Source organism: Xiphophorus maculatus, chromosome 15, assembly GCF_002775205.1.
Source record: "Xiphophorus maculatus strain JP 163 A chromosome 15, X_maculatus-5.0-male, whole genome shotgun sequence".
In the NCBI taxonomy this organism is placed as follows: domain Eukaryota; kingdom Metazoa; phylum Chordata; class Actinopteri; order Cyprinodontiformes; family Poeciliidae; genus Xiphophorus; species Xiphophorus maculatus.
Window position 1 is genome coordinate 5912240 of NC_036457.1, and position 25390 is coordinate 5937629.

At 38.5% G+C, this 25390-nt stretch overlaps 1 protein-coding gene and 1 long non-coding RNA gene across 3 annotated transcripts in view; one reads left to right on the forward strand and one right to left on the reverse strand.

Annotated features, from left to right (window-relative positions):
• The window catches only part of LOC111611389, a 69684-nt gene that overhangs the window by 14486 nt on the left and 29808 nt on the right, over positions 1-25390 (reverse strand). The window lies entirely within an intron of this gene.
• LOC102222883 (thrombospondin-1-like) lies at positions 1221-15441 on the forward strand. Of its 2 annotated transcripts, none has more exons than XM_023347971.1 (23): positions 1221-1483; positions 1566-1646; positions 1780-2339; positions 2533-2608; positions 2913-2996; positions 3471-3580; positions 4423-4548; positions 5537-5633; positions 6522-6695; positions 6833-7009; positions 8622-8795; positions 8907-9034; positions 9112-9264; positions 9996-10214; positions 10300-10407; positions 10706-10865; positions 10952-11070; positions 12448-12682; positions 12762-12989; positions 13136-13407; positions 13482-13579; positions 13666-13805; positions 13895-15441. In XM_023347971.1, exons 2-23 carry the CDS (start codon positions 1583-1585, stop codon positions 13900-13902), a joined length of 3510 nt encoding a protein of 1169 aa, XP_023203739.1. In that variant the 5' UTR covers positions 1221-1483; positions 1566-1582; the 3' UTR covers positions 13903-15441. The 2 variants fall into 2 exon arrangements, with proteins under 2 accessions (XP_023203739.1, XP_023203740.1); XM_023347972.1 differs by having other exon boundaries at positions 1569-1646.

Genomic DNA, 25390 nt, shown 5'->3' on the forward strand with positions numbered 1-25390 from the left:
TTACTGCGAAATCAACTAAATAGAAGCGATATTAGGTTACAGATGCCTGTTTTCAGACTAGCTTTAAAGAAGCTTATTGGGTTTTTCCCCCCTTTTTTTGACGTCCATCATGGCGGAGTGGGCGGAGTTCTGGATGGTGTGACGTCACGTGCAAAGGGTCGATATCTAATATTGTTTGGAGTTCTGGGCTTTCAAACAAGTCTTGGTTTGAGTTTGCTAATTGTCTTTTGTTATTCTAGTCCAGTGTTTTAATTCGTGCTTCTTAAGTGTTATGTATAAAGGTTTCCTTAGAAATCTGCGTATTTTTATTTCCCTAAGGGATGAATGTTTTGAGACACCAAATCAAATCTCCTCATGCATTAGGAATATTGGTCATTCCAATAACAAGGAGACCCAAAACGTTTGACCCAATAAACTACATAAAACACAACTCTATTGTTCAAAATCAGCCTGGTCTAAAAGATAAGAAAAACCTGTTGATTTGGAACAGTTTTAACTAAAGAAGACTGTTGGATACCAACAAAATTTATATAGATAATAAAGAAAAAATATGGATCTGGATATATTCAGCTTGTGTGAGATGTGTCCTTTCCCACTAAATAAGGATACAATATTACAAATCTAACACTCTGTGCAGTAGCGTATTTAATAAGCACCAAAAATATCAATGAAATCCCCATAATAAGTCCAGGTGTTAAGCAGCTCCACCTTGAAAAGCCTCAGGCATTTCTGCTGTGAACTCACGTCGGCTCCTACTGGTGAAAGCTGGAACTGCAACTAGGCAATCCCAGAAACTGAAGCTCACCAGTCCATCAGAGAACATAACACCAAATTAAAATAGAAAAAAATACCCAAAATATATAACAAATCTGTTTGTACAAAGGTAGAAGATTAACAAAATATATTTTATTGAGATATTTATCTATTGAATCTGATTCTGTTCAGCTCACTGAGTTCTCCGACTGATTTTTAGAAGCTTAATTGCTAATAATTGTGAAAATATGAGTTCTGAAATATTCCGAAACACTCTCTAAGAGGTGAAAGTGCCTCAGAGATGTGATGTGTGGGAGCTGGAAGAGGAAACACAGCACCATTAAGGGTCTGATTGCGGCGCACAGACGCAGGTCCCTCGTCCAGTCCCCCTCCTCTCTGTCTCCCTCTGCGCACTAAAAGGATAAGCTCGTCCCTTTTTCTCTCCTTACCATGATTGGACGAGGCCACGTCTTAGGAAAGGCATCAAACTATTTAAATAACACTTTGTGCTGCCTGGGCTTAAAAAGGGAGTTTTTTAGCGGTGGATACCAGGAGAGGCACATTTTCAATTAGGCAAAGAGGAAAAAGACGAGCAAGATTTCACAATTCCCCCTTTCACTGTGGATTTTTAACTTTATAAATAAGGACGTTGGAATTATTGCAATTTTTTAACACATTTTCCAAGGGATTTTATACTTTTGTAAGCTTTTTCTTTCATTAAAGGGAGCAGGTGAGTGTCAAAAATATTTCACACTTTGCTCAACTTTGACCGAAGTCCTAATTTGTCGGATATTTCAATGTACTTGTGGCAGCAGGTTTGTGCTGCACCATGAAGGTGACAGGAATATGTTTGCTGTTGATGCTTTGTTCCTGTGAAGGTGCGAGAGTCGCAGGTGAGCCTCAACTATTTAAATACCAGATTATTCCAATTTCCCAACATTTAGTTGATTTCAAAAAGCCGTAAAAGATTTAACATGTTGTATTCACGCAGACAAAAGCTTACTGTTTCTTATTATTCACCCGCAGAGAGTCGAGACGACAATAGTGTGTTTGATTTGTTTGAGCTCATCCGAGTCCCCAGTAAGAACCACGGGGTCACCCTGGCGAAAGGAGACGACCCGTACAGCCCCGCCTACAAGATCCTCAACCCGGACCTTATCCCCCCGGTCCCCGAGAGCGCCTTCAGGGACCTGATCGACTCGGTCCACGCGGAAAGGGGCTTCCTACTTCTGCTCAACTTCAAGCAGTTTAAACGGACCAGGGGCAGCCTCCTGACAGTGGAGAAGCGAGACGGCTCCGGAGCCGTCTTCGAGATCGTCTCCAACGGCAAGGCGAACACCCTGGACATCGTTTACTCCACCGAGAACAAGCAACAGGTGGTTTCCATCGAGGAGGTGGATCTGGCCACGGGTAACTGGAAGAATATCACGCTCTTCGTGCAGGAGGACCGGGCGCAGCTGTTCACAGGATGCGAGGAGGTGAACACCGCCGAGCTGGATGCGCCCATCCAGAACATCCTGACGCAAGGCACTCCAGCCGGCGCGCAGCTCCGAGTCGGGAAGGGAGCAGTGAACGACAGGTTCATGGTGAGCGCAGAAGATTGATTCTTACTCCGGAACGCCTTGTGTTTTCTTACGTTTTTAGAAGAAAAAACGCCTGAAACATTGGATTCGTGCGCATTTACGCACACAACTCAGGATCGATGGACTGAGCAATTAAGCGTTTCTCAAATATCCAGCATTGATAACCACTTTTCCTTTCTGACATTGATGCTTTTAGGGAGTGCTGCAAAACGTGCGGTTTGTGTTTGGAACAACGCTGGACGCGATCCTGCGCAACAAAGGATGCCAGAGCGGTAAGTAGTCGAGTCCAAGAAGCGCAGTGCTCTTCATTATCCGCCAGACAGTGCCAACACAAAGCAAGCTGCTGTCAGTGGGGAGTTGTTGTTTTGGTTGTAATTTACACGCTAATTACTTGGTAAAAGCTTAAAAGTGGTTTACTTGTCTCTGCGTAATTTCAGGGTACAAATCTCTCTGACGTCTTGTGTTTTATCTAATTACATTTGACATTAATTTAAAATGTGACTAGCTGTGACATTAAATAAGCACATAGAGATAAATGGGGATCTCTTGGAGATTTTATGACTTTTTGCCTTTCAGCTGCTTCAAGTGACACAATGATTGTGACTAACCTGAACGGCTCCTCTGCCATCAGAACAGAGTACACTGGACACAAAACTAAAGGTAAACACTATGTAATACTTGGACTTCATCATCTTTGTAAGTGAAGCTCTAAAACTGGCACGACATGGGTTGATACGAGATTAATCAGTAGTTACTGAAGTATGTGAAAGAAAAATGTATGACATGATCTGACTGATCTTAAAATGACAAAAGTGTGACAATTATTATGCACTGGTAGCAGTTGGTATGCTGCCAGAAGCTTCCCAACAGCATTTTATAGCAAATTTATTTATAGTGATGGGTGGTGCTCCTTTAGCTTTTACACCATGGCTGTCCGTATTTTTATGGACCTTTTTTCTTACATAAAAGCAAGGGAACAGGTTTAGAAAATTACTTTAAGCCAGCTGACCAGAAATATACATCAACTTGTACGCTACATACAGAAGTGGAAGATTTTCAACAGTTTTAAAGCAAGAACTTAGATATACCTTGTTACCTGTCTGCAACAGACTTATCTAAACGGTGTTTTTTAAGACCTGCAGATGGTGTGTGGCTTCTCCTGTGAGGATCTGATCAGCATGTTCAAGGAGCTGAAAGGCCTCGGTGTCGTGGTCAAGGAGCTGTCCAACGAGCTCCGCCAACTGGTAAGGATGAGACATGAACGTTTTAGTTTATTCGCTTAATTAACAGGAGCAGTTTGCATTTATAAATGTATAAGAGTGAGGCAAACGGTTGTTTTTCAAATGTGCTACAAACAGTTTAATCCACTACCACTTGAGTGGCTTTTAGAATAACATAAAGACAGTTTTAGACCCTGTGTAAAATTACTCATTGAGTTTGTTAACCCTTCCAGACCGAACAGCGACGACACAGCCAAATTTTCAGTACCGTAACTCTGCGATATTTTTGCGCTTTCTGAAAAATTCCAGCGGTTTCTGAAAGGGGAGACGTTGCGCTTTCCAGCCAATATCCGGTTATTACAGTAATTTCACCCCCACCGTAGCACGGACACTCTTTTAATAGACGGTAAATTACGAAAATAACTTGCTGGATATTGAAAGTTCCAGTTGTTATGGATAAATGGGCAAATATATTTACTCACAGGATATTTAAAGAACTGCATTCAGTTAAAATAAGCAAAAATATGCAGGCGGAGATTTGAAACTTAGGTCTAAAATGGTTAATTCACAACCTGTGTCATGCTGTGTTTGTGTATATAAATTGCAGTATCATCTGCATACAGTTTGAACTTACAAATGATATAGTATTAATATAAAGCAAAAACAGTCTGTCTTATCCACAGGATTCACTATTCCATTGAAGGGTATGCATGTTGGGTTACTATGTCTTTCTGCTAGATTTGGTTCAGTTTCTATAAATGAAACATTTGTGATTACCCACGCTAACTATGTTCTTGCTTTTCAGCACTTAGTCTACTTATATAATCTCAAAACCCATTACATCGTTGCATTTTTCTCTTTTCCAGACAAATGAGAACAAGCTTATTAAGAACCGCATTGGCATACATAGTGGCGTCTGCATCCACAACGGCATTGTGCGCAAGAACAAAGACGAATGGACCGTCGATGACTGCACTGAGTGCACTTGTCAGGTGAAACCCTTCCCCCCAATACCTACCATTTGAGTCTGCTACATGTTAAACTGTCACACAGATATGAAGGGTTTGTACCTGTACACAAACTCTTAAACTAAGACAATACAGATTGCATGAGGAGCACTTAACCATCACCTCAGCTACTGGTGTTGGTAATTAGTAGTTTGTTGGTTTTGCAGAAGGTAGACGGTCTTTGGTGTAGTAATGACATGTCTCTTGTCAGACATTCAGCATGAGTGTAGCCTCTAACAGACTTTAAGTGATGTCCATAATTAGGAACAAGACCTTGGCTCTGACAAAGGGGGGATACTTGGCAGGAATCCTACAGACAATTCAATCCTATAGGCAGTTTTTTCTCTCCTACTTCTCTCTATTTCCACATTGTTTCCTGCCAGTAATCAAATCCAGGAGGGTGAGCATTAGCGTGCAAGCCTATAGAGCAGTTGTGAGCCCAGACTCACTTATGGTGTTGTGCTAGAAGGCAATATTTAATTATTTGTACCCCTGGATCTTTAAAGCACCAATGTAAGTCTGATTTTATTCAGGATTTTGAGCTTATGCCAACCCTCTCCTGATCCAGAGGGCAGGTGGTTATCTGCAGGGGGTATAAACTCCCTGCCAGGGCTCTGTGTTTTAACTTTTCTGGCATGGTTGATTTGACCTAGGGATGTAATGTGTTGGTTGCACAAACAAACATGTAAATTTACTTTTTACTCAAGCACAATATGAGTGAAAAGACAGTTTTCTTAAGCTCAATGCAACCTCTGAACAGTGATCTGTGCCAGAGCAGATAAGCTGAAGCAGAGATTTCAACACTTAAGTGAAAGTTACTCCCAATCACATTTTTATTTAATGGTGTGGTGCCTGTTATGACGGCTTTGTCAGTCATTAGGGGGCAGATACAAGTTTTTAGAGTCAAATTCTTGTCAAAGTTTTCCCCTTAATCTCCTACCCACTAATCTGATTATGAGCTTTCTTTGTGCAGAACTCAGCCACCGTGTGCCGCAAAATCTCCTGCCCTCTGATCCCGTGTGCCAACGCCACCGTCCCCGATGGCGAATGCTGTCCTCGTTGTGGAACACGTAAGAATTTATATTTTCTGTGTATATAAATAAATGGACACCATATGCTTGCATATATACATTTTAAATTAACAGAAGATGCATTCAAACACTGCCACATTCACTGAATGACCCATTTGTTTGCTTTACCACAAAAATGCCCAGGATGGAGCGCTTTATCTTTAAGAGAAGGCTTTCTAACTTTTAAGATAATTTGACTGCTAAAAGAAATACCAGTTGATGTGAGAAAGGGGCTTATGTGGTTTGGTACTTTGAGCTCTAAAATATTTTACCATTTTGCAGAGGTAATGGTGGACTGAAAGATTCAATGTCACCAAAAGCACAAAATCTTACCAAGTATTTTTGGTCTAGTCTCTGGTGCAAATATCTTAGCACACTTGAAATAAGACTAAATTAACTTAGAAGAAACTTTTCAGCAAGAAATAGGAGTTTGTTTTAAGTAAATAATTCCTTAATATCGACGAAAAAGTACAAGTTATTTCACTTTTAATAAGACAATTTTCATACTTATTTACTTGCTGAAAACTTCCTTGTAAGTTAGTTTTGTCTTTTTCCAACTGTACCATGATATTTTCACTAAAACTGACAAAAAAACTTGGTAAGATGTTGTGTTTTTGCAATGTTTTGCAGTCATTTCATCCTGAGTACAGTCAACTTTTCTGTTTCCCTGACTTATCTCAGTGTTAGTCATCTGCCTTCGCTCTAAACAGAAAACGTTTTCTGCTTCTCATTCCCAGCTAAATCCTCTCTATTAGCCCTCCACTTGAAGAGCTTGCCCTCTTTGTTTATGCTCAGGGGTGTTTTAAAAAGGCTTGCTGCCTCTCTGGAATACCATTTTAATTGTTTCCCTCTTTTTTTGTATTCTCTCCCACTCCCTCCCTTGCGCAGCGAGTGACTATGCTGAGGACGGCTGGTCGCCCTGGTCTGAATGGACTCATTGTTCTGTGTCATGTGGGCGGGGCATCCAGCAGCGTGGGCGCTCTTGCGACCGTATCAATAATATCTGCGAGGGCACCTCGGTGCAAACCCGCGACTGCTACCTCCAGGAGTGTGACAAGCGCTGTGAGTAACAAATATATCACTTACTGGAAGCTTTGGTTTTTTGTCATGAGTAAAACATAATTGGCTTTAGTTATTAATCCAACCCATTACTTGCTGCCTGTTGACCTATGACCTCTTTTTTTTCTTCAAATCTTCAGTCAAGCAGGACGGAAACTGGAGTCATTGGTCACCCTGGTCGTCGTGCTCCGTCACCTGTGGTTCTGGTGTCATCACTCGTATCCGCCTCTGCAACTCCCCCACCCCTCAGCTGGGAGGCAGGGACTGTGTGGGAGAGGGCCGACAAACTGAGAAGTGCGAGAAGTCTCCATGTCCCAGTAAGCTTTAACATCTTGCATTAGCCGCGTTTTCCTGACAAATGTGCACAAATCCTCGTCAACGGCAGCAACGGATGTAAACGGTTACATGAGATATATTCATAATTCAGTCATGGCGTCAGTGTTCATCATCACCATCAATCATCAAAGGAGACGTCGGCGTCTTATTCGGCGCTGGAGTGACAAACCCCTTATACCACATGTCAAACTTAAGGCCTGTGGGCCAAATCTGGTCCACCATAGCTTTTTATGTGGCCCTCTGGATTCTAGACTAAACACTAAGTGTGATTAAATATTATGTTACCAATCAAATCAATGCAGTTTTTATCTGTTTACTTACAAATTATATAATTAATTCCCTGCAATTTCTTGAGAATTATCGTGGAAATTCAACAAAAAAAAAATCAACAAATCCCCTTTTTTTTTGCACTAATAATTGGGAGTTTATTGCAGATTTTTCTCAAAAATTGTCAAAAACTTTCTTACTTGTAATAAACAGCTGTTTCAGCCTTAATTGATGTCAGATTATAGACCATAGAGCAAAGGTCTATACAGCAAGTAATAAAAAGTCAAATTTACTGTCATAGATAAGCTCAAATATTTCCAAATTAGTACCATAAAAATGTTGATTTTTATTCCAAAGAAATCACAAAAAGAATCAGAAAATCCTGGAGGAACCGATCTACCTATCCGTCTTGCCGGATTCTTGAGAACTATTGTGGAAATTCACGCAAAATCAACAAATGTGTAATACATAATTGGGAGTTTATTGCAGATTTTTCTCAAAAATTGTCAAAAACTTTCTTTCTTGTACTAAACAGCTGCCTCAGCTCTAATTGATGTCAGTTTATAGTCCATGATCTATACAGCGAATAATAATAGGTCACATTTATCGTCATAAATAAGCGCAAATATTTTCAGATTAAAACCACAAACACTTAGATTTTTATTCCAAAAACCCCCAAAAAGAATCAGAAAATCCTGGAGGAACTGAAAAGATGTTCAATAACATTATTTAATTTTAAGAATTCACTGATATTTTAACAGTTTGTGAACAGATTTTATCAATACATTCTGGCACAACCGGCCCTTTAAGAGCAATCATGATCTTGATTTGGCCCACAGCAAAAAAACGCTGCCTTATACATATGCAGCGTTTTGGGGAAACTGTAGTTGCCAATTTTACAGAAGAGTAATGGATTCAACACGTTCGAATGACACAACTTTTTATGAACTGTGCGATTCTGTCAGAGCTATGGTGGAACCAGAAAAAAAACAAAACGTCATCCAACTTCCTGTCATCTTCTTTGTGGTTTTCCTCAGAAGTAACATCCAGCTGTTAGTCATGTGACTTTTGTGATGCAAAAAAAGTATTTCCATTGCAGTTTTGCAAAATACATCTATTTCAATATGGCTGAAAAAACACCTCATCCTGGTGCAAATTTTTTCTTTTATCACAACCCATGAGTTTTTAAAAAATGTAAGCAAATTTATTCTTGTCATTTCATTTTGCGCAATGTTATGCTTCATGGAAACACAGCTACTGACTTCTTGATTTCACTCCTGGATTTTGCAGCAAGGGTAGAAACTGATCATGATTTCCTCTCTTCAGTTAATGGGAACTGGGGACCCTGGTCACCTTGGGGTACGTGCACCCTCACCTGTGGGGGTGGAGTTCAAACTCGTGAGCGCCTGTGCAATGATCCTGCCCCACTGCATGGTGGTAAAGAGTGTGTTGGCGATGCCATAGACAGACAGATGTGCAATAAGAAAGCTTGCCCAATAGGTGAGTCATTTTAAAGCCCATTTTAAAGCCCACTATAGCCCACTTGAGTTTTTATTTTTCACTTAAGCATTCTTAAGATTAAAAACATATTATTGTTGTTGTTGTTTTCAGATGGATGCTTGTCCAACCCTTGCTTTTCTGGAGCCAAGTGCACTAGTTTCCCTGATGGTTCCTGGAAGTGTGGGAAATGCCCAGTTGGCTTCACAGGAAATGGCATAAAGTGCAAAGATGTTGACGAGGTATGAGTTCATGATTACAGAGCAAAAATGATTACCCTGGAAAAACAATAAGGATTTTTATTTAACCACAAAAACAGTGCAAGGAGGTACCAGATGCGTGCTTTGAGTTTAACGGTGTGCACCGCTGTGAGAACACAGAGCCAGGATACAACTGTCTGCCCTGCCCTCCTCGCTACTCAGGACCCCAACCATTTGGCAAAGGTGTTGAGCAAGCTGTTGCTAACAAACAGGCAAGTGCACACCTGGCGTTTCTGTCAAGGAGAGTCCAGAATATTTATCAACCTGTACAAACTCTTTCTAGTTATTGTTAATGATCGTCCTGACATTGTCCTGCTGCATCAGGCAAGAGTAACTTAAATTGCTATGAAGACACTTTCATTCTTTCTTCTAAACTTCTTAATCAGTCTATGGATGACAAAATCATTAATAACTGATTGAAACTGCTGTTTGAAACAAGTTGAGCATTGGGAAACCAATTTAAGCCAATTTTCATCAGTACAGACAGAATGTCTGCATAATGTATTCTGAAATTGAGTAATGATCAGTCATTTCTACATCTTTTGAGTAGCACATGTCCTCAATTTATTTCAGTAACACATTATGTAGATTAAGTACACTCAGGCTGATGTTTACAAGCATTTACCTCTGTTGTTAATAATGATGATTTTGCACTTACAGCTAATGAAAATATATGATTTTAAAAATGAGAATGTTTCTAAACATAAATTGGGTCTCAGTGGAAAGTATGTTTAATAATTGCTCATTTAATCTGACAAATAAGCCTAATCAGAATGCATATCAAGATGTATTATGAGTTATTCAATGTTTAAATAAATTGTGACAAGCTAATTTATGTTGTGAATGAACTATGTGGGACATATAATAGTGTGATGTAAAATGTAATGACTTAGAATGGTATAATTTGTCTGATTACTTCGTGTTTAAACCTTTCAATCTACAGGTGTGCACACCCCGTAATCCTTGCCTCGATGGAAGCCATGACTGCAACAAAAACGCTCGCTGCAACTACCTCGGACACTTTTCCGACCCCATGTTCCGCTGCGAGTGCAAGCCTGGATATGCTGGCAATGGTCATATCTGTGGAGAGGACACAGATTTGGACGGATGGCCCAATGGTGATCTGGTCTGTGTGGAGAATGCCACCTACCATTGTAAAAAGGTTCGTCACAGTTGGGAAGAAGCGATAAACTTAGGTGTAATGTTGCCTTCCAGCAGCCCGTCTGAACATATTTCTTGTCATTCAGGACAACTGTCCCAATCTTCCAAACTCAGGGCAGGAAGATTATGATAAAGATGGAACTGGAGACGCATGTGACGATGATGATGACAATGATGGTATTCCTGATGACAGGGTTAGTATTTGTGTTCTGGTATCTTAATTGTCATGCACCTCAAAAGCTGAGGTGGGGCAAGAAAGCAAATGTTTTTCACTGATTCTCAGCCAAAACCATAAATACCAAAGCTAAGGCAGCGAGCAAAGGCACCTGCATTGTTTGACACTAATCCCAACATTAGAACTGAGCCTGAAAATAAAGCAGCTTTTCATCCTGCTCTGCTTGTGCCGTGTACATAGACAGGTCCAGACAGCAAAAGATAAGCACTGCGACTGAAAACTTGTCATCAGCTCTTCATTTTGTCTTTGTGAAACAGGACAACTGTCCGTTTGTGTACAATCCCAGGCAGTATGATTATGACCGCGATGAAGTGGGGGATCGCTGTGATAACTGCCCTTACAATAGCAACCCAGACCAGACAGACACAGACAACAACAGCGAGGGAGACGCCTGTGCTGTGGACATCGATGGAGATGGTAGGCCTTCACATTTTTCATATAAAAAACCCTAAAAACGTTACTTTGGTGTTTCTAATCTTTAAGGTTTTATTGTTGATTGCCAGGAATACTGAATGAGAAGGACAACTGTCCCTATATATACAACGTTGACCAGAGAGACACAGATCTGGACGGAGTGGGAGACATGTGTGATAACTGTCCTCTGGAACATAATCCCGATCAGGTGTGTGGGCACAGACACAAACACCCTTCCCCATTTCCTTCCGCCTCAGCCACCAACAATAATCCACATTCAGATCCAAGCCTTTCTCTCTATATCTGTCTTTCAATTGAGAGAGAGCCCCGGCGATTAGCCCTGTGTGGCTGTCTAAGCTTTATCACGCCATGTAATGGTGGAGCAAATCCCGCATGCAGCTCAAGGGCACATTAGTTCAATAAGGCGTGGTGGTGGGGGGGGGGGGGGGGGGGGGGGGGGGGGGCAGGAGGCCTTTTCAATGGCCCATTGACGTTGGCTGGCTAATGTGAGGGAAGAGGCCCTAGGCTGGATATTATGGAGGAATTGGGGTATGTGCATGCCATGTCAATTCAGCACAGGCCTGCTCAGTCCACCTGTGCCATGCTACACTGAGAAATAGGAATGTGTTGAACAGCAGGAATTGGGCAGAGGGTTGGGGGAATGATAGGGTGTGTCAAAGTGTTTTTTACAAACAAATTGCGCGCTGCTTTAAACGACTAGAAGAGACTTGCTTACCACTACTGGACGCATTAGTTCTAATATTTTCAAATTTATTAAACAAGTAGAGCTGCAACTAATAATTATTTTAGTTATCAATTAATCAATCAAATTATTCTGATGATTAATTGATTCATTGGTAAAAAAAAAGAAAGGGGCAAATATTGCACATTTTTCAGCTAAGCCTTTTTTACGCAATAGTAGAAATCTCTTAAAAGATGCAAATAAATAGTTCAATTCCTTTTTTTTAATCCAAAAAGATAGCATTCCTTTGATGTACACTTGATTGTTTGGGGCAAAGGACGCATCTGCAGCTAAAAAATACTTGGAATAGTACTAATAATACAAAAGTTGCTGAACAGATTATTTTTTAAAGAATTTGAACCGGCTTAATCTAGTTTCAGCTTCAGGAGACATATAAAGCTAAAACTAGCTAGTTAGCTGGCTACCTAACTAGCTAGTTTTAGCTAGCTTCCAGGTGAAGCTAGTTTTAGCTAGGTTTGGGTAGAAGATTTTTACAGACAAAGATTTTTATTATCTTAAATTCAAAATGGATATATTGTTTGTATAAGTTTGGATTAATTATTGCTCTGAGTATGGTCTTTCAAAAATAGCCCTTTTTTGAGTCTGTACATTCAAGTTAATGTTTAATCGATTACTAACTTACCTGACGATTATTTCAATAGTCGATTCACAATGATTAATCCAATTAATCATTTCAGCCCTATCAGCAATGCCATTGAAGGTCAATTCTAATTAATCTCAACAAAAACACAAGACAAATCAGTTGAAATGCTCATGTTATTCTATCCAGTCTAAACCCGTATTATGCTGTAATATAGATTACTTAACATTAACTGAATGCAGGTGGATTCAGATGATGATAGAGTGGGAGACAAGTGTGACAGTAACCAGGACATCGACGAGGACGGACACCAGAACAACCTGGACAATTGCCCATATATTCCCAACGCCAACCAGGCTGATCACGACAAGGATGGCAAGGGAGATGCCTGTGACCATGATGATGACAACGATGGCATCCCTGATGACAAAGACAACTGTAGACTGGCCTTCAACCCCGACCAGCTGGATTCTGATGGTAAGAAAATTCTGAAATATATCCCACAATGTGCAAGTACTTCTGGAAAAACATTCTTAACTTAAACCAAATTTCTCAGGCGATGGTCGTGGAGATGCTTGCAAAGACGACTTTGACCAGGACAACGTTCCTGATATCTATGATGTTTGTCCTGAGAACTTCGATATCAGTGAGACAGACTTCCGCAAGTTCCAGATGGTTCCTCTGGATCCAAAGGGCACCTCCCAGATTGATCCTAACTGGGTTGTCCGGCATCAAGGCAAAGAGCTGGTTCAGACTGTCAACTGCGATCCTGGAATTGCAGTTGGTATGTTAGTTTACTTTTTATTTTATTTCTCTTAAGTCTTCTTCTGGCCAAAAATGGAATTAGAAAAAGTCTTCCAGTAATTGCATTTGTCTTTTTTGATTCACAACTTCATGAAAACGTTTTCTCCGGCCCCTTTTCTTCAACAGGTTACCACGAGTTCAACGCCGTGGACTTCAGTGGAACTTTCTTCATAAACACAGAGAGAGATGACGATTATGCTGGCTTTGTGTTCGGCTACCAATCCAGTTCCAGGTTCTACGTTGTGATGTGGAAGCAGATTACGCAGACCTACTGGTCCAGTAAACCCACCAAAGCCCAGGGATACTCAGGCCTGTCCATCAAAGTAGTTAACTCCACCACCGGCCCAGGAGAGCACCTTAGAAATGCTCTCTGGCACACGGGCAACACCGCAGGACAGGTAGGCTAGATTTAGATTCTTATATTTAGATGTCAGGCAGACTGAACTGCAGATGCTTTCTTCTCGGTTGTTAGGTCCGCACTCTCTGGCACGACCCTAAAAATATCGGCTGGAAAGACTTCACTGCCTACAGGTGGCATCTGATTCACAGGCCAAGAACAGGACTGATCAGGTGGGAACAATAAAACGCTTCGCAGCTTTTTATTATTCATGAACTCCAATCTTTGAACTTATTCAGTTGTATTTGTCTTTCCACAGAGTTGTGATGTATGAGGGTAAGAAGATCATGGCAGATTCTGGTAGCATCTACGACAAGACGTATGCAGGTGGCAGGCTAGGTCTTTTTGTCTTCTCACAAGAGATGGTTTATTTCTCAGACCTCAAGTATGAATGCAGAGGTGGGTAACATTGAAGAAAGTGTAAACATTCCTCTAAACACCGCAAATGTATATGCTAAGTCCTGTTATTGTCTCCTATCTTTCAACAGATGCATAAATTGATGGTCAAACTCTCTGAGGAATGCACCTTTTATTTGTAAAGTAAGAACATATTTTCTTCTACGAAGTCCAGAAGCTGATTTATTTCTGCCTTACTTTTCTTTCGTGGCATGCACTCTCGGATGGGGCGAAGGGCGTACTGTTAGCCTCAGGGTAACTTGAAGTTGGTTTGGGCAAAGCACCAGCTAGCCAACTTCCGGTTGAGGGTCAAAGGTCAAGGGGAGCTGAAAAGACTCTGACTTTGCAAGATGGACACCAACATTGGGAAAGGTTCCTCAGAAAAAAATGCACTTCACTTCAATGCCTTTTCAGTACTCTGTTTCTCATCTTCAGCCTGTGTGCCTCACTTTTTGGATAGACATCCCAAAGAAAGAAAAAACATATACTCTCTGTTCCTTACCAGACTACTCTTTGTATGATTTGTGAATGATACTTTTGAGGATTCAAAGAATGAACACAGCACATTTTAGGACTTGAAATGATTTAAATTGCGGGAGGTATGTGTTTATTCATGAACATTGTGCGTGGACGATTAGCAATGAATGGATAAAGAAAATCCTTCACCTGTCTACCTAAGAATTTCTGTTGAGTAGAGAAATTAAGTCTAGATTAGTTCTAGTTTAAACAGAAGAACCACAAGCCGATGTCTGAATTTTTGACTCAGGATAAGATGAAAGTAACAATCTTCCGATATTAAACCAATGAGAAAAATCGATTCTATCAAAAAGCCATGATCAATTCTAAAATTACCATTTAGTCACTGAAGAGATTTCTGTCCCTCAACTTTTGAGGATTTCAAGATGAAATGATGTAAATACATCTAGCTTATCGACTCTTGCCTACAGTGTAGGCAGCGAACAGTAGTAGTACTAAAATGAGTAAAACTCCTAATATCTGTTTCTTTATTCTAGTAAAAGCTGATTTCCAAGGTGAATTGGGTATTCCTCAGAACTTTTTGTAAAATGAAGTTGGTGTGATTTTTGTACCTTTTCTGTAGAGAGAGATGACATTTTCAATGTACAATTATTACCTCATTGCTGTTTATAATCTGATAAAACAAAACAATGCTTTTTCACAATCTTCTGAAATGTTGGACATTCTAGTGCTGCGCTAGCATAAGCTGTAAATAGTTTTTGTATCGAAGAAGCAGAGCAGAGTTCCCAGGGCCATGGTGTACCCCAGTAGAAATGGGAGATTTTTTATACATTTGCTTTGCCACATATTTTCAGTGCTATTTTTAGCAAATAAATTATTGTTTTATTTGTCTTAGCTGTTTGTGAGAGCTTGATTTGTGTGTGCGTATAGATACATGCTATTTAAATAATTTATCAGGATGTGAGGTCTTGTAAAAGGTGACATGTCCGTCTGTATAAACAGTTTGCACACTGACGCAAGGATGTTCTGTTCTTTATTGTTTTACTTTGTTTTGTTGTTGTGTACCTGTTTCTATTAGTTTTGTCTGTAAACATTTTCTTAGTTGTATAAAGCAAAATGCTGTTTTTATTCATTGCAAATTTTTTGTTACCAACTTTAGAAAATAAATAGCTGTTAAAATGTTAAAGACTTATGTTTTGTTTTGGTATTAAATATTCACCTACAACATATGCACCCCTGGAAAAAATTAAGAAACAACCTAAAATAATCAGATTCTCTGATTTTACTCTTTATAGGTTTATATTTGAGTAAAATTAACATTGTTAATTAGGAGGTTATTCTATGAGCTACTGACATGTTTCTGAAATTACAAGCAAAATGTTAGTATTTGGGGCGTGCCATGGTGGCGTAGCGGTTAGTGCGACCCGTATTTGGAGGCCTCAAGTCCTCAACGCGGCCGTTGCGGGTTCGACTCCCGGACCCGACGACATTTGCCGCATGTCTTCCCCTCCTTCCCCGTTTCCTGTCAGCCTACTATCACATAAGGGACACTAGAGCCCACAAAAAGACCCCCTGGAGGGGTAAAAAAAAAAAAAATTATTTATTTGCAGAAATTGTGAAATGCAGTGCTTTTAGAGCTCAAATAATGCAAAGGAAACAAGTTCATATTAATTTAGAAACAACAATACTAATGTTTTAACTCAGGAAGAGTTCAGAAATCAATATTTGGTGGAATAACAAGGAGGTTTTTTTATTTTTTTCCAGAGCTGTACATACAGCATATAATTGGTTCAATGAATGTCAGCCTATTAACTAAATCTTTAAAACGACACCGTTGATTTCCAGTGAGTTAGAATAACATCTATTTCAGCTTACACAATAATCCCAAAAAACTGCTGACAATTTATCAATCAGAACCAGAAGAATAGCAAATATACATTTCATTTTGGCAGCTGATGGTCTTATTGGTCAAAGCAACGGCCATATTGTCAGCAAAACTTAAGATCACATACGTATACAAAGGGAATGCAACCAAACCAAAGTCCTAAGTAAATATGCATCTAGTAGTCCTACCATCACAAACATAAATTTGTTGAACTTTACTACAACTTAATCATGACTAACATTAATCTTTTCAGCTGCTTTCTATGTAGGCATTGGAGTAACACAAGGAGGAGACATGAAAAAAAGCATCTACTTAAATTTAAGTAGTTTGGAGGATCTGTAGTGCTGTGGCTGTCTGTCTCATTCAAAGGCCTTGGGAACATTGTTGAAGTGCCAGAAGATGGTGTTCTTCTGGACAAAAAAAGCAATTACGCTGAATATTTCACAGCGTATATTCCGGAAAAAGTGGCACTGGTAATAAAAGTCATCCATCCATTGCAGGGCCTGGAGGGAGATGGTGCTTATTATGTTTTATGATGCATAAGCATAGCAAAAATTTGTTTACAACTGGAAGCAGCTGATTAACAAAAGCTGAAGAAATAAATCCCAGATGAGTCAAAAAGACCGTTTTAATTTCCCTTTGGGACTAAAGAAGTATTTTTGAATTCAAAACAACAGTTAACTATTTCTTGATGTATTCTTTAATCAGTAAGTTATTGACTAAAGAGTACTAGTGGATTTATAGTATTTACCAGCTACTTCCAGTTTTTGTAAAACGTTTAAAAGGTAACATCTCTGTGTTTATTTTCTGAAATTATTCAGAAAATAATTTCTGAATCCCAATGAATGTACAGATATACAGCTCTGGAAAAAACTAACAGCCCACTGCACTGAACCTCCTGGTCATTCCACCAAACATCGATTCCTGAACTCTTCCTGAGTTAAAGCATTAGTATTGTTGCTTCTAAATTAATATGAACTTGTTTTCTTTGCTTTATTTGAAATCTGAAAGCCCTGCATCTTTTTTGTTATTTTGACCATTTCTCATTTTCTGCAAAAAAATACAACATTTTTGCGTGTAATTTCAGAGACATATCAGTAGTTCATAGAATAAAAGAACAATGTTCATTTTACTCAAACATGTACCGATAAAAAATATTTATTTTAGTGTGAGAAGATATCTTTTTTTATGTTTATACTGCTTATTTATTTATGCAGAGACAACGTACAACATCACATTAATCTTTAAAAAGGAGCGATGCATGGATCCCATTGCATTTTTTTTTTTTTGTTTAATTTAATTGCTAAAGCAGCGGCTAATGTTTAGTGCACAATGACTATACACTTGCAAAACAGAAATCGTTTATTTGATCCTTGCAGGAGAAACCATGTGGAGCACCATCAGGTGGAAACGCCGAAATATCCTCAAACCTCACAATTAAAATCTGAAATACTTGATTCATATTCCACCAACCAACGACGGTCTGATTCATGCTGAATCCCACTGAAAATAGTGTTTTATTAATACACTTTCCTGCAACCTGCTTCTGTAAAAACAAGGGCTTTTGGGTAACACCTGACCATACAGTTTTTGAGACTTGAATTAGAAAAGAATAACATTTTCTAAGATAATAAAGCTGTGACCAGCATAAGTCTAGAATGTGGTTTGGTAGATGTTTTTCTACTAACCTGGATTTACGGGTCGGTTCTGTAAATTCTGGTACGTCGGTTTGCAAAACGTTTATAAAAATATCCACCTTTCAAGCATTATATACAGAAAAAGGTGAGTTTTAAGATCAGAGGTCCCAAATCCAACCTTTAGCACAAACCCAGGCCAATTATTTTATTTTTCTAAATCACTGCAATCTTTGCATTTACAAAACAAAGACATTACTCTTTTAATTGTGTGACATAATTACCACATAATCGCATAAACACCTTGGCTACTTCTCTGTAGTTGCTTTCCGTAATCTGTCATGAAAAACTGTAAATCCCCCAAGAGAACAAAACAGTTCCTGTGATTGTTGGCAGGAGCGTCGGGATTCCTGACAAGTATGTGCTCTGACCTTTGACCCTGGCGCTGCCTGATCCTGAACACCTCAACCAAGAAGATAATATTATTTTTGTGAAACAATAATAAAAAACTGACCAGTGACGCAACAGAAAGTTGGACCTATAAATGGTTTTCTTGGTTCTTTATTTTTCAATGCATTGTGAGTAAAAATATAAAATAAATGACAGAAAAAAGGTAATTATTTAGAAGGGGATGTTTTTTTAAATATTTCAACCTATTAATTTCTTAAATGTCTTGTTTGTGTTCCGATTTCTTTATTACGTTTTGGCAACAAGTGAGCAAAAAATAAGATTTACATAAGCAGAAATGTGACTTTAAGTTATCCAAGTTGATCTTTCCTGTGAACTATAAGTATCTATCAGTTAAAAATAACCTTGTTGAATTAAATACAGTCATTCTTTTAATTAATGAAATGTTGAGTGGAAGGAAAAAATGTGGTTGGGTCAGTGAAAATGTTTTATCCAACCCTTACATTGAAACTTTTTTTTTTATTTCAAAAAGACAAATAGTAAAAACAAGAAAAACAAATTAAAACAATTTATCATGCCCAATGCAATTTCACATCATATGATACAAGATCTTATGATTTCCTGCCCCTCTCATAATCATAAACTTTTATACATTTAAATCTCCAAACACCAGATATACATAAATTATTTTCACATTACATGACACTTAAATCTCACATTCTCGTTCTTAAATGTACAATTATTTATGCATTTTTAAAAATATCATCAATAGCATTTTTGGTCTTTGAAACATTCATCTCATACAACATATTTCCACACTAATAAACAAAAACTCTTATTGTTCTAATACGTTGCTTTTTATTTCCTTCTCTTAAATTATAACTGCCCTCTCTGTCACAAAATAGGTTTAGTATATTGTATGGAAGTTAATGGTTTCTTACTTTAAACATGAATTGCACAGTTTTAAATGTTAGAAGGTCCCAGAATTTCAGTACATTTTATGAAAAAAATTATGGGTTTGTAGGTTCGAATTCATTTTTGTTAATACTTTATTTGAAGAGGTGTGCATAAGATTGGCATAATACTGTCATGAACATGACATAATAGATGTTATGAACATGGAGTCTTCATGAATGTTTGATCGTTGTCATGACATGTCATTCGGTAAATGACACTTTTAGTGCAAAGTTGACACTTTTAATGGAAGTTTTATTTCAACTTTGCATTAAAAGTTTTATTATTTACCAAATAATGCACAGTTGGCCATTATAATGGACTTTTAATGCAACCTTTAGTACAACTTTGCATTAAAAGTGTCATTTTATACTGAATAACACTTCATGACCACAGCTGTAAACATTTATAAAGACTCCTTCATCCTCAGAGATGTTTTGTCATGTTTATGACAGTATTATGCACACGCATTTAAATAAAATGTTACCTCATTTTTTTTTGTATGAAGTACAAAAATTCAGGGTTTCTCCTGAAAACCTGCTAAGGCCGGTGCTCATCCAGCTGCCCGCCTTGTTTTTGAGTTTAAAGTTGACAGGAAATTTGAAAATATAATTTGATAGTTATGCATTTTTGGAAGACTTGAAGATTAATACCTAAACAGCCAACTATAAAGTCTAAAAAAAATGCAATCATTAAAAGAACTAATAAATTAACAATGCTAAGCCTGGTAGGGGCACAAATGAAGCCCGGTGGCCCGCCAGGCTTATAATAGATTTCCACACAATATGTCAAATGTGGTACAATGAGTGAATTATACAAAGTAAACAAAGAAATTACATACTTTTTTCTAGCAGAAGTTTAAATTTCTTTTCATTTTAGTAAGTTAGGAAGGTGCTATGGTCTTAACCTGAATAAACTTATTTATATTGTCTACATTTGTTGTTAGTGCACTTTAAAAGAATAGCAAACAGCATGTTCTATGGTAAAGCACAGTGTTCAACTGAGACAACAGCTGAGAGGAATGGCCCAAAATCCTGTTAGTTTGCTATTCATTAGCTGAGCTGGCAGCTGATGAGAGAAGCAGTGGCTTTTAATTTCACGAAGGGATCACGCCCTGCTGCTGCTGCTGCTCTGTTTATCTGCCAACCTGTAATTCCTTCTGGCCCCGCTCTTGTGTCGAGTTACAAACTTGGCTTCAAAAAGAGCGCGCCTGCCACAGCAAAGTCACTGTGTGCCACTCCGTATGCCTCACCTCCGTGAGCAAGTGCAACACAACCATGCATTAACATCACTGTGAAACCACAGGTCTACTAATGACTGCAGGAGCTGGCCGGCCAGCTGCAAGTGGTTTACAATGATTTTAGACGGCTACGTTAGCGGTGCGTATTTCTGGGGATGTTAATCCTATTGTGAGTTATTTTTATCAGCAAACTTGTAAAACATATTTGCCAATGTGAACGTAACATTCTCTTAATCCAGTGTTTCTCAGTTATCTTTTGTCATAAATTTTTTCACGCCCTCCAAATTGAAATACTCTTGGGAATCTGATCATATTGAATAATTTATCTGTACAAATAAAACACTGGATCCAGCATTGTGTGACCTGATTATCAAAACGGTCTCAAAATAATGTCCAAGTTCAGTTTATTAAGTCATTAAGTTAATCAAGACTACCCAGTCTGAAAGAAAAAAAGTGCAAATGATTCACTGGGATATGCATTCTTACAACTGTAAAAACTGTAAAAACAATAAGGTTGTTATATAGTTTAACTTTTATTGTGCAAAATGTGCAGCCATATTGCTAATATTTATTTGTTTCTGGCCTTTTTCTGAAAGCTACAATTATTTGTTTGCAATGGAACTCAAAGAGTTTTTTGGTTTGTGTTTTAAATACAGGTAAAGTTGTACGAGAATAAAGTTGTAATTTTGACACTATTTGGTCTAAATCAGACGGTACCATTTGTTCTAAATTAAAACATTGGACAAAGAAAAGATCCCTCAGAGACCACAAATAACATTAAAATTTATCCGATGTACAAAAGGCAAGGCTGCCGGACTTAGTTGCCCCAAGGACCCGAAATAACAAACTCAGATCTCAGAGATACCTGCATTCACGACAAAATGCTCAAGAACCTTTAAATGTTCAACCACTCCACCCCTAAATCCTTCAAATTCACTTCTTCTTCATTTCACATGCATAGAGAAGAGTAAAAATAAAAAGGCTAATGGTGCAATCATCAAACTATTGTATACAGAAACCAGACGGACTCCCATTTTAGCTACATTGGGATTCATTGTCTCATCTTTCCTGGTTTGATAAACCTCTGCAAAACAAACCTTTTAGAGACTCACCAACCCTTAACCTCTAAGAGAGGTCGACCCTGGTCTAAAACATTTTTTATTTCCCTGCTTGCCATCATTAACAAATCCAACAGAAGATCTGATGATTATACTACAGCAGCCTATCTATCGTTTTTTGGCAATAAGTTAATGATTTTTGGTGTCTGGAAAATGAGCCATTTCAAAGAACTTCCTTATGTAACGTCACAAATCAGCAGACATTGCCCCTCACCTAGCAACCAAAGCCCAGCCAGTTAGCTAGAAACACCAGCAGAGCTCCAGCACGTTTAGACAACTGGTTTTACCGCTCTATGCGCTGTACAATGGCTGCTGGAAAACAGAAGTGTTTTGTTGTTGACTTACCATTCAGAAACCACTTGCTGGTTGGGAGGTTCTACTTCTGCTTTTCAAAGATGTACAGTTGCATAATTGCACATCTGTTTGCAGCCATTTTGACCTGTGAGTGTAAATGTTGCGTTGGGGGCGTGGCCAGCAGCAGCAGCTTATTTTGATTTAAATTGACAAGACACCCTAAAAGCTCTTGTTCTGAAAAGAGCTCACAGTAGGCAGAACTGAACGGACTGAAATCTCACTAAGAATGATTTTGTGCGAAAAATGTTTTGCACATAGCCCACAAATCTAGCCTAAGCTGTTAAAAGCGTAGGCTACGCAAAATAAATCACGTTTAAACATCTGTGATAACTCGTTCCTCACTATAAACACAACATGACTAACTTTAATAAAGTGGAACAATGGGTAGTCCAATAAAGATTGTATAGTTAGGATGAAAACAAAAATAGAAGTGAGCTGCGAAAACTAATGTGACTGAAGGTTTGCGTCAACTCTGTCTTGATTTAAAGTTTGATTTTCATACAATGAATGTGTCTACACTACAGGATGTATAATATCCTCTGTGTATTTGAAGTGAAATCTTCCACATTTCACTCTCAACACAAAGGTGTGAAATATTAGGGAAAGTTGTGGTAGACAGATGTCCACACACACTACATGTGTTTTCTGCAGAATGGTGTTTCATAAGACGAGGGGATTTCATCAGATGTGAACAGTTAAGACAAACACCTGTGTCCCTTCTGTCCCTCGCTGAATAGAGCCTAATGTAAGTTGATGTTGACATTTCAATGAACTGCCACAGGATGGTTTGGATTTGGAAGCTTGTACAAGAACTGGCTACGCTGAAAGTAGGTCGACGGAGTCACGAATGACCCAGAAACCCATTTTTGTGTTTGCCAGTATCAAATTGTTCTTATTCGCAAGAAATTGGCGGACCCATTGACACAAAAAAATCAATTGTAAGACTGGATTCACTTTGCAAGAACATGTACGACCAGGAACATCCTGTTCCAATATTAGTTCATCTGTTTATGTCTGTTTTGAAGGGTAACTCTTTTCCAACTGCTGGTACGTCAAGAAGGAATATAAAACAAATTTGAACCAAGTTGCATCTCACTACGAACACTTTGGTGACACCTTTGAGCCAAAAGACCTTCATAAACAGATCACAGAGGACATGAGTGTGATTTGGGTGGACACAGGGTACAGAATCACTTGTGGTACTGAACATGTTTTGAATTTTATTCCAGGACAAAACATAAACAGCATAGTAAAGCATTGGACATTTTTGCAAACCAAAAATATGTTTATATATTTTTTGTGGATGACTACGCATCACTCCATAGATTTGTTATACAGATTAGAGACATTGGGGCACCAGCATAAGACAAAATATCAGGAATATGGTTTAAGTCCAAGATGTGGAGCAACACGCTGTGGATCTGCTATTCCTGTTTGCTGCCAAAGTTATAACATTTCTGGGAAAGCTTTTTTCTTTCTCTCTGCTTGTTGAAGAAGTAGGATTGAGGGATTTTTTTTTGTCATTGGACTACCATGTATAAATTACACTTTCTTCTACAGTGACCCACTTTTCCACACTTTACAACCTCAAAAATCTAGATAATGTGTCTAGATTTTATGTAATTGATCAACACAAAGTAACATTTTAGTGGCACAGCTAACAAATGGTTTTGAACATGGGTAAATAAAACAATCCTTACACATCTACAGAGAATATCGTTGCTAATCTTTGTAAATTAGCTGAAGTTTGACATTTTCTGAACTGTACTTTTTTACTGTTAGATAAAGGTTTAATGCATATTGGTAGAATAATGGCTTTTTTCTTGTGACTGATCCCTAAAGTCAAGATTAGTTGAGTGAAAAAGGAAGAAGAATGTTGTCATCTGATTCTTCCAACAAAACTGTGAATCTCTGGAGCTGCTGCTTTGATCGAAGCTCTTCTTACTGGATCTTTTAGCTGTCCATTTTTTGAAAGTATTAAGTTCAAAAACTACTTTAAAAATCACCAAAGGTAAAAAACAAAAACAAAACAAGTATTGGATTCTGCCAGCCTGCATCTAAAATCTCTGATATAATAAGCGTAGCGTTAGAAGCACTCCACTCATATTGTTGTTCACTATTGTTCTCTGAATAACATAATTTGATCAAGTCTTTTCTAACATTACACTCTACCAAAAAAGTAATAAAGTATGTATGGTATCAAATTCAAATCGACAATACTGCTACCATATCAGAAGTGAAAAAAGTCCATACTCCATTTAACATCCAGGTGACCCTTGAAGCACTGTGTTTTATTCAAGAGTCAATGCATGCATGTTTTATACAATCCACACAAATTTGATTCTATTAAAAGCAATTCCTACAACACAATATGGGATGTAAATAATCTAAAGCTGTAATGATTCCTCGAACGACTCGAGTACCTTGATTATTAAAATTCCTCGAGGTAAATCATTTGCTTCGATGCATTGTTAAATTATGTTTTATCATTATTTGCATTGCGCAGCACTCTCACTTCCGCCTCTGAGTTGTTGCTTAGTTCTAAGTGCCAGCAGCATAACGTCCAATTTTCAAGTTTGGTCTGGGAGAATTTTATTGATTGATGATAATGTCTTGGTTTTATTGTTCTTCAGGGAATCAATAAGCATCTTTAAGTTGAGTACAACAAACTTTCTCCTCCTGGAGCTGCTTCCTGGTGGCGGACAAGAGCGCGGCGGGTGCATTTATACAGGTGAGAGGATAAACTGAACACAACGGCCTACTGCTCTGTAGTTGATGCTTAGCATAAGTGTAGCTTTACTGACGAACCGGAAAATTAATTTCATATCATCTCGGTCTCAACAAATGGGTGGCGGAGCGCATCGTGGCGGTACATAGCTAGTAGATGTGCTTCTGCGTGAGACGACAAAGGTGTCAAATTCTGTCACTAACATGGACACAAAAGCTATAAATAGTTCAAGGTGAGAGTTATAAACATTTTTTTAATCCGATTACTCAATTAATTGTAAGAGTAATCGATAGAATACTCAATTACTAAAATATTTGTTTTCAACAGCCCCAAAAGCTGAACACATGATGCTTTTTCAAAATCGAACTACAATATTTTCCGTAGCTACAACAAACAGTATTGGGATCTAAACCACACCACAAGAAACATTTAAGTGTCTCAGATCCATTCAAGGTTTCAAAAAGTTGCGTATGTAACCATAAGTCACTGCCTAAAGTTTGCTGTTTTGTTGGCAAAGACAAAAAGTCACATTGTTGTCTATTTTTTTAGTTATTTTCAGAGAAAATATTGAATAAAGAAAAATTTAGCTCACAGCCAGATCCACATAAAGCTGTCCGCATGAGACTTCTTACAGGCAGCCCGTACCTTTGATAGTGAAGGTCAGGATTGGTACCACACATATCTGATGGCAAATCTGTTTACCGGCAACATTCCTTCACCAATAAAAAGCTCATGTTTCAAGCTGTTGCTGGATAGGCCCTCTGTAAAACTCTGGTGGAGTGCCTGCAGA

Excerpts from the sequence above, each read along its gene's own strand:
- LOC102222883 (XM_023347971.1), top strand. The coding sequence starts at position 1,583 with ATGAAGGTGACAGGAATATGTTTGCTGTTGATGCTTTGTTCCTGTGAA. Across the intron at positions 11,071-12,447 it reads TGGAACATAATCCCGATCAG|GTGGATTCAGATGATGATAG; the intron begins GTGTGTGGGCAC and ends AACTGAATGCAG. Across the intron at positions 13,580-13,665 it reads CCAAGAACAGGACTGATCAG|AGTTGTGATGTATGAGGGTA; the intron begins GTGGGAACAATA and ends GTCTTTCCACAG.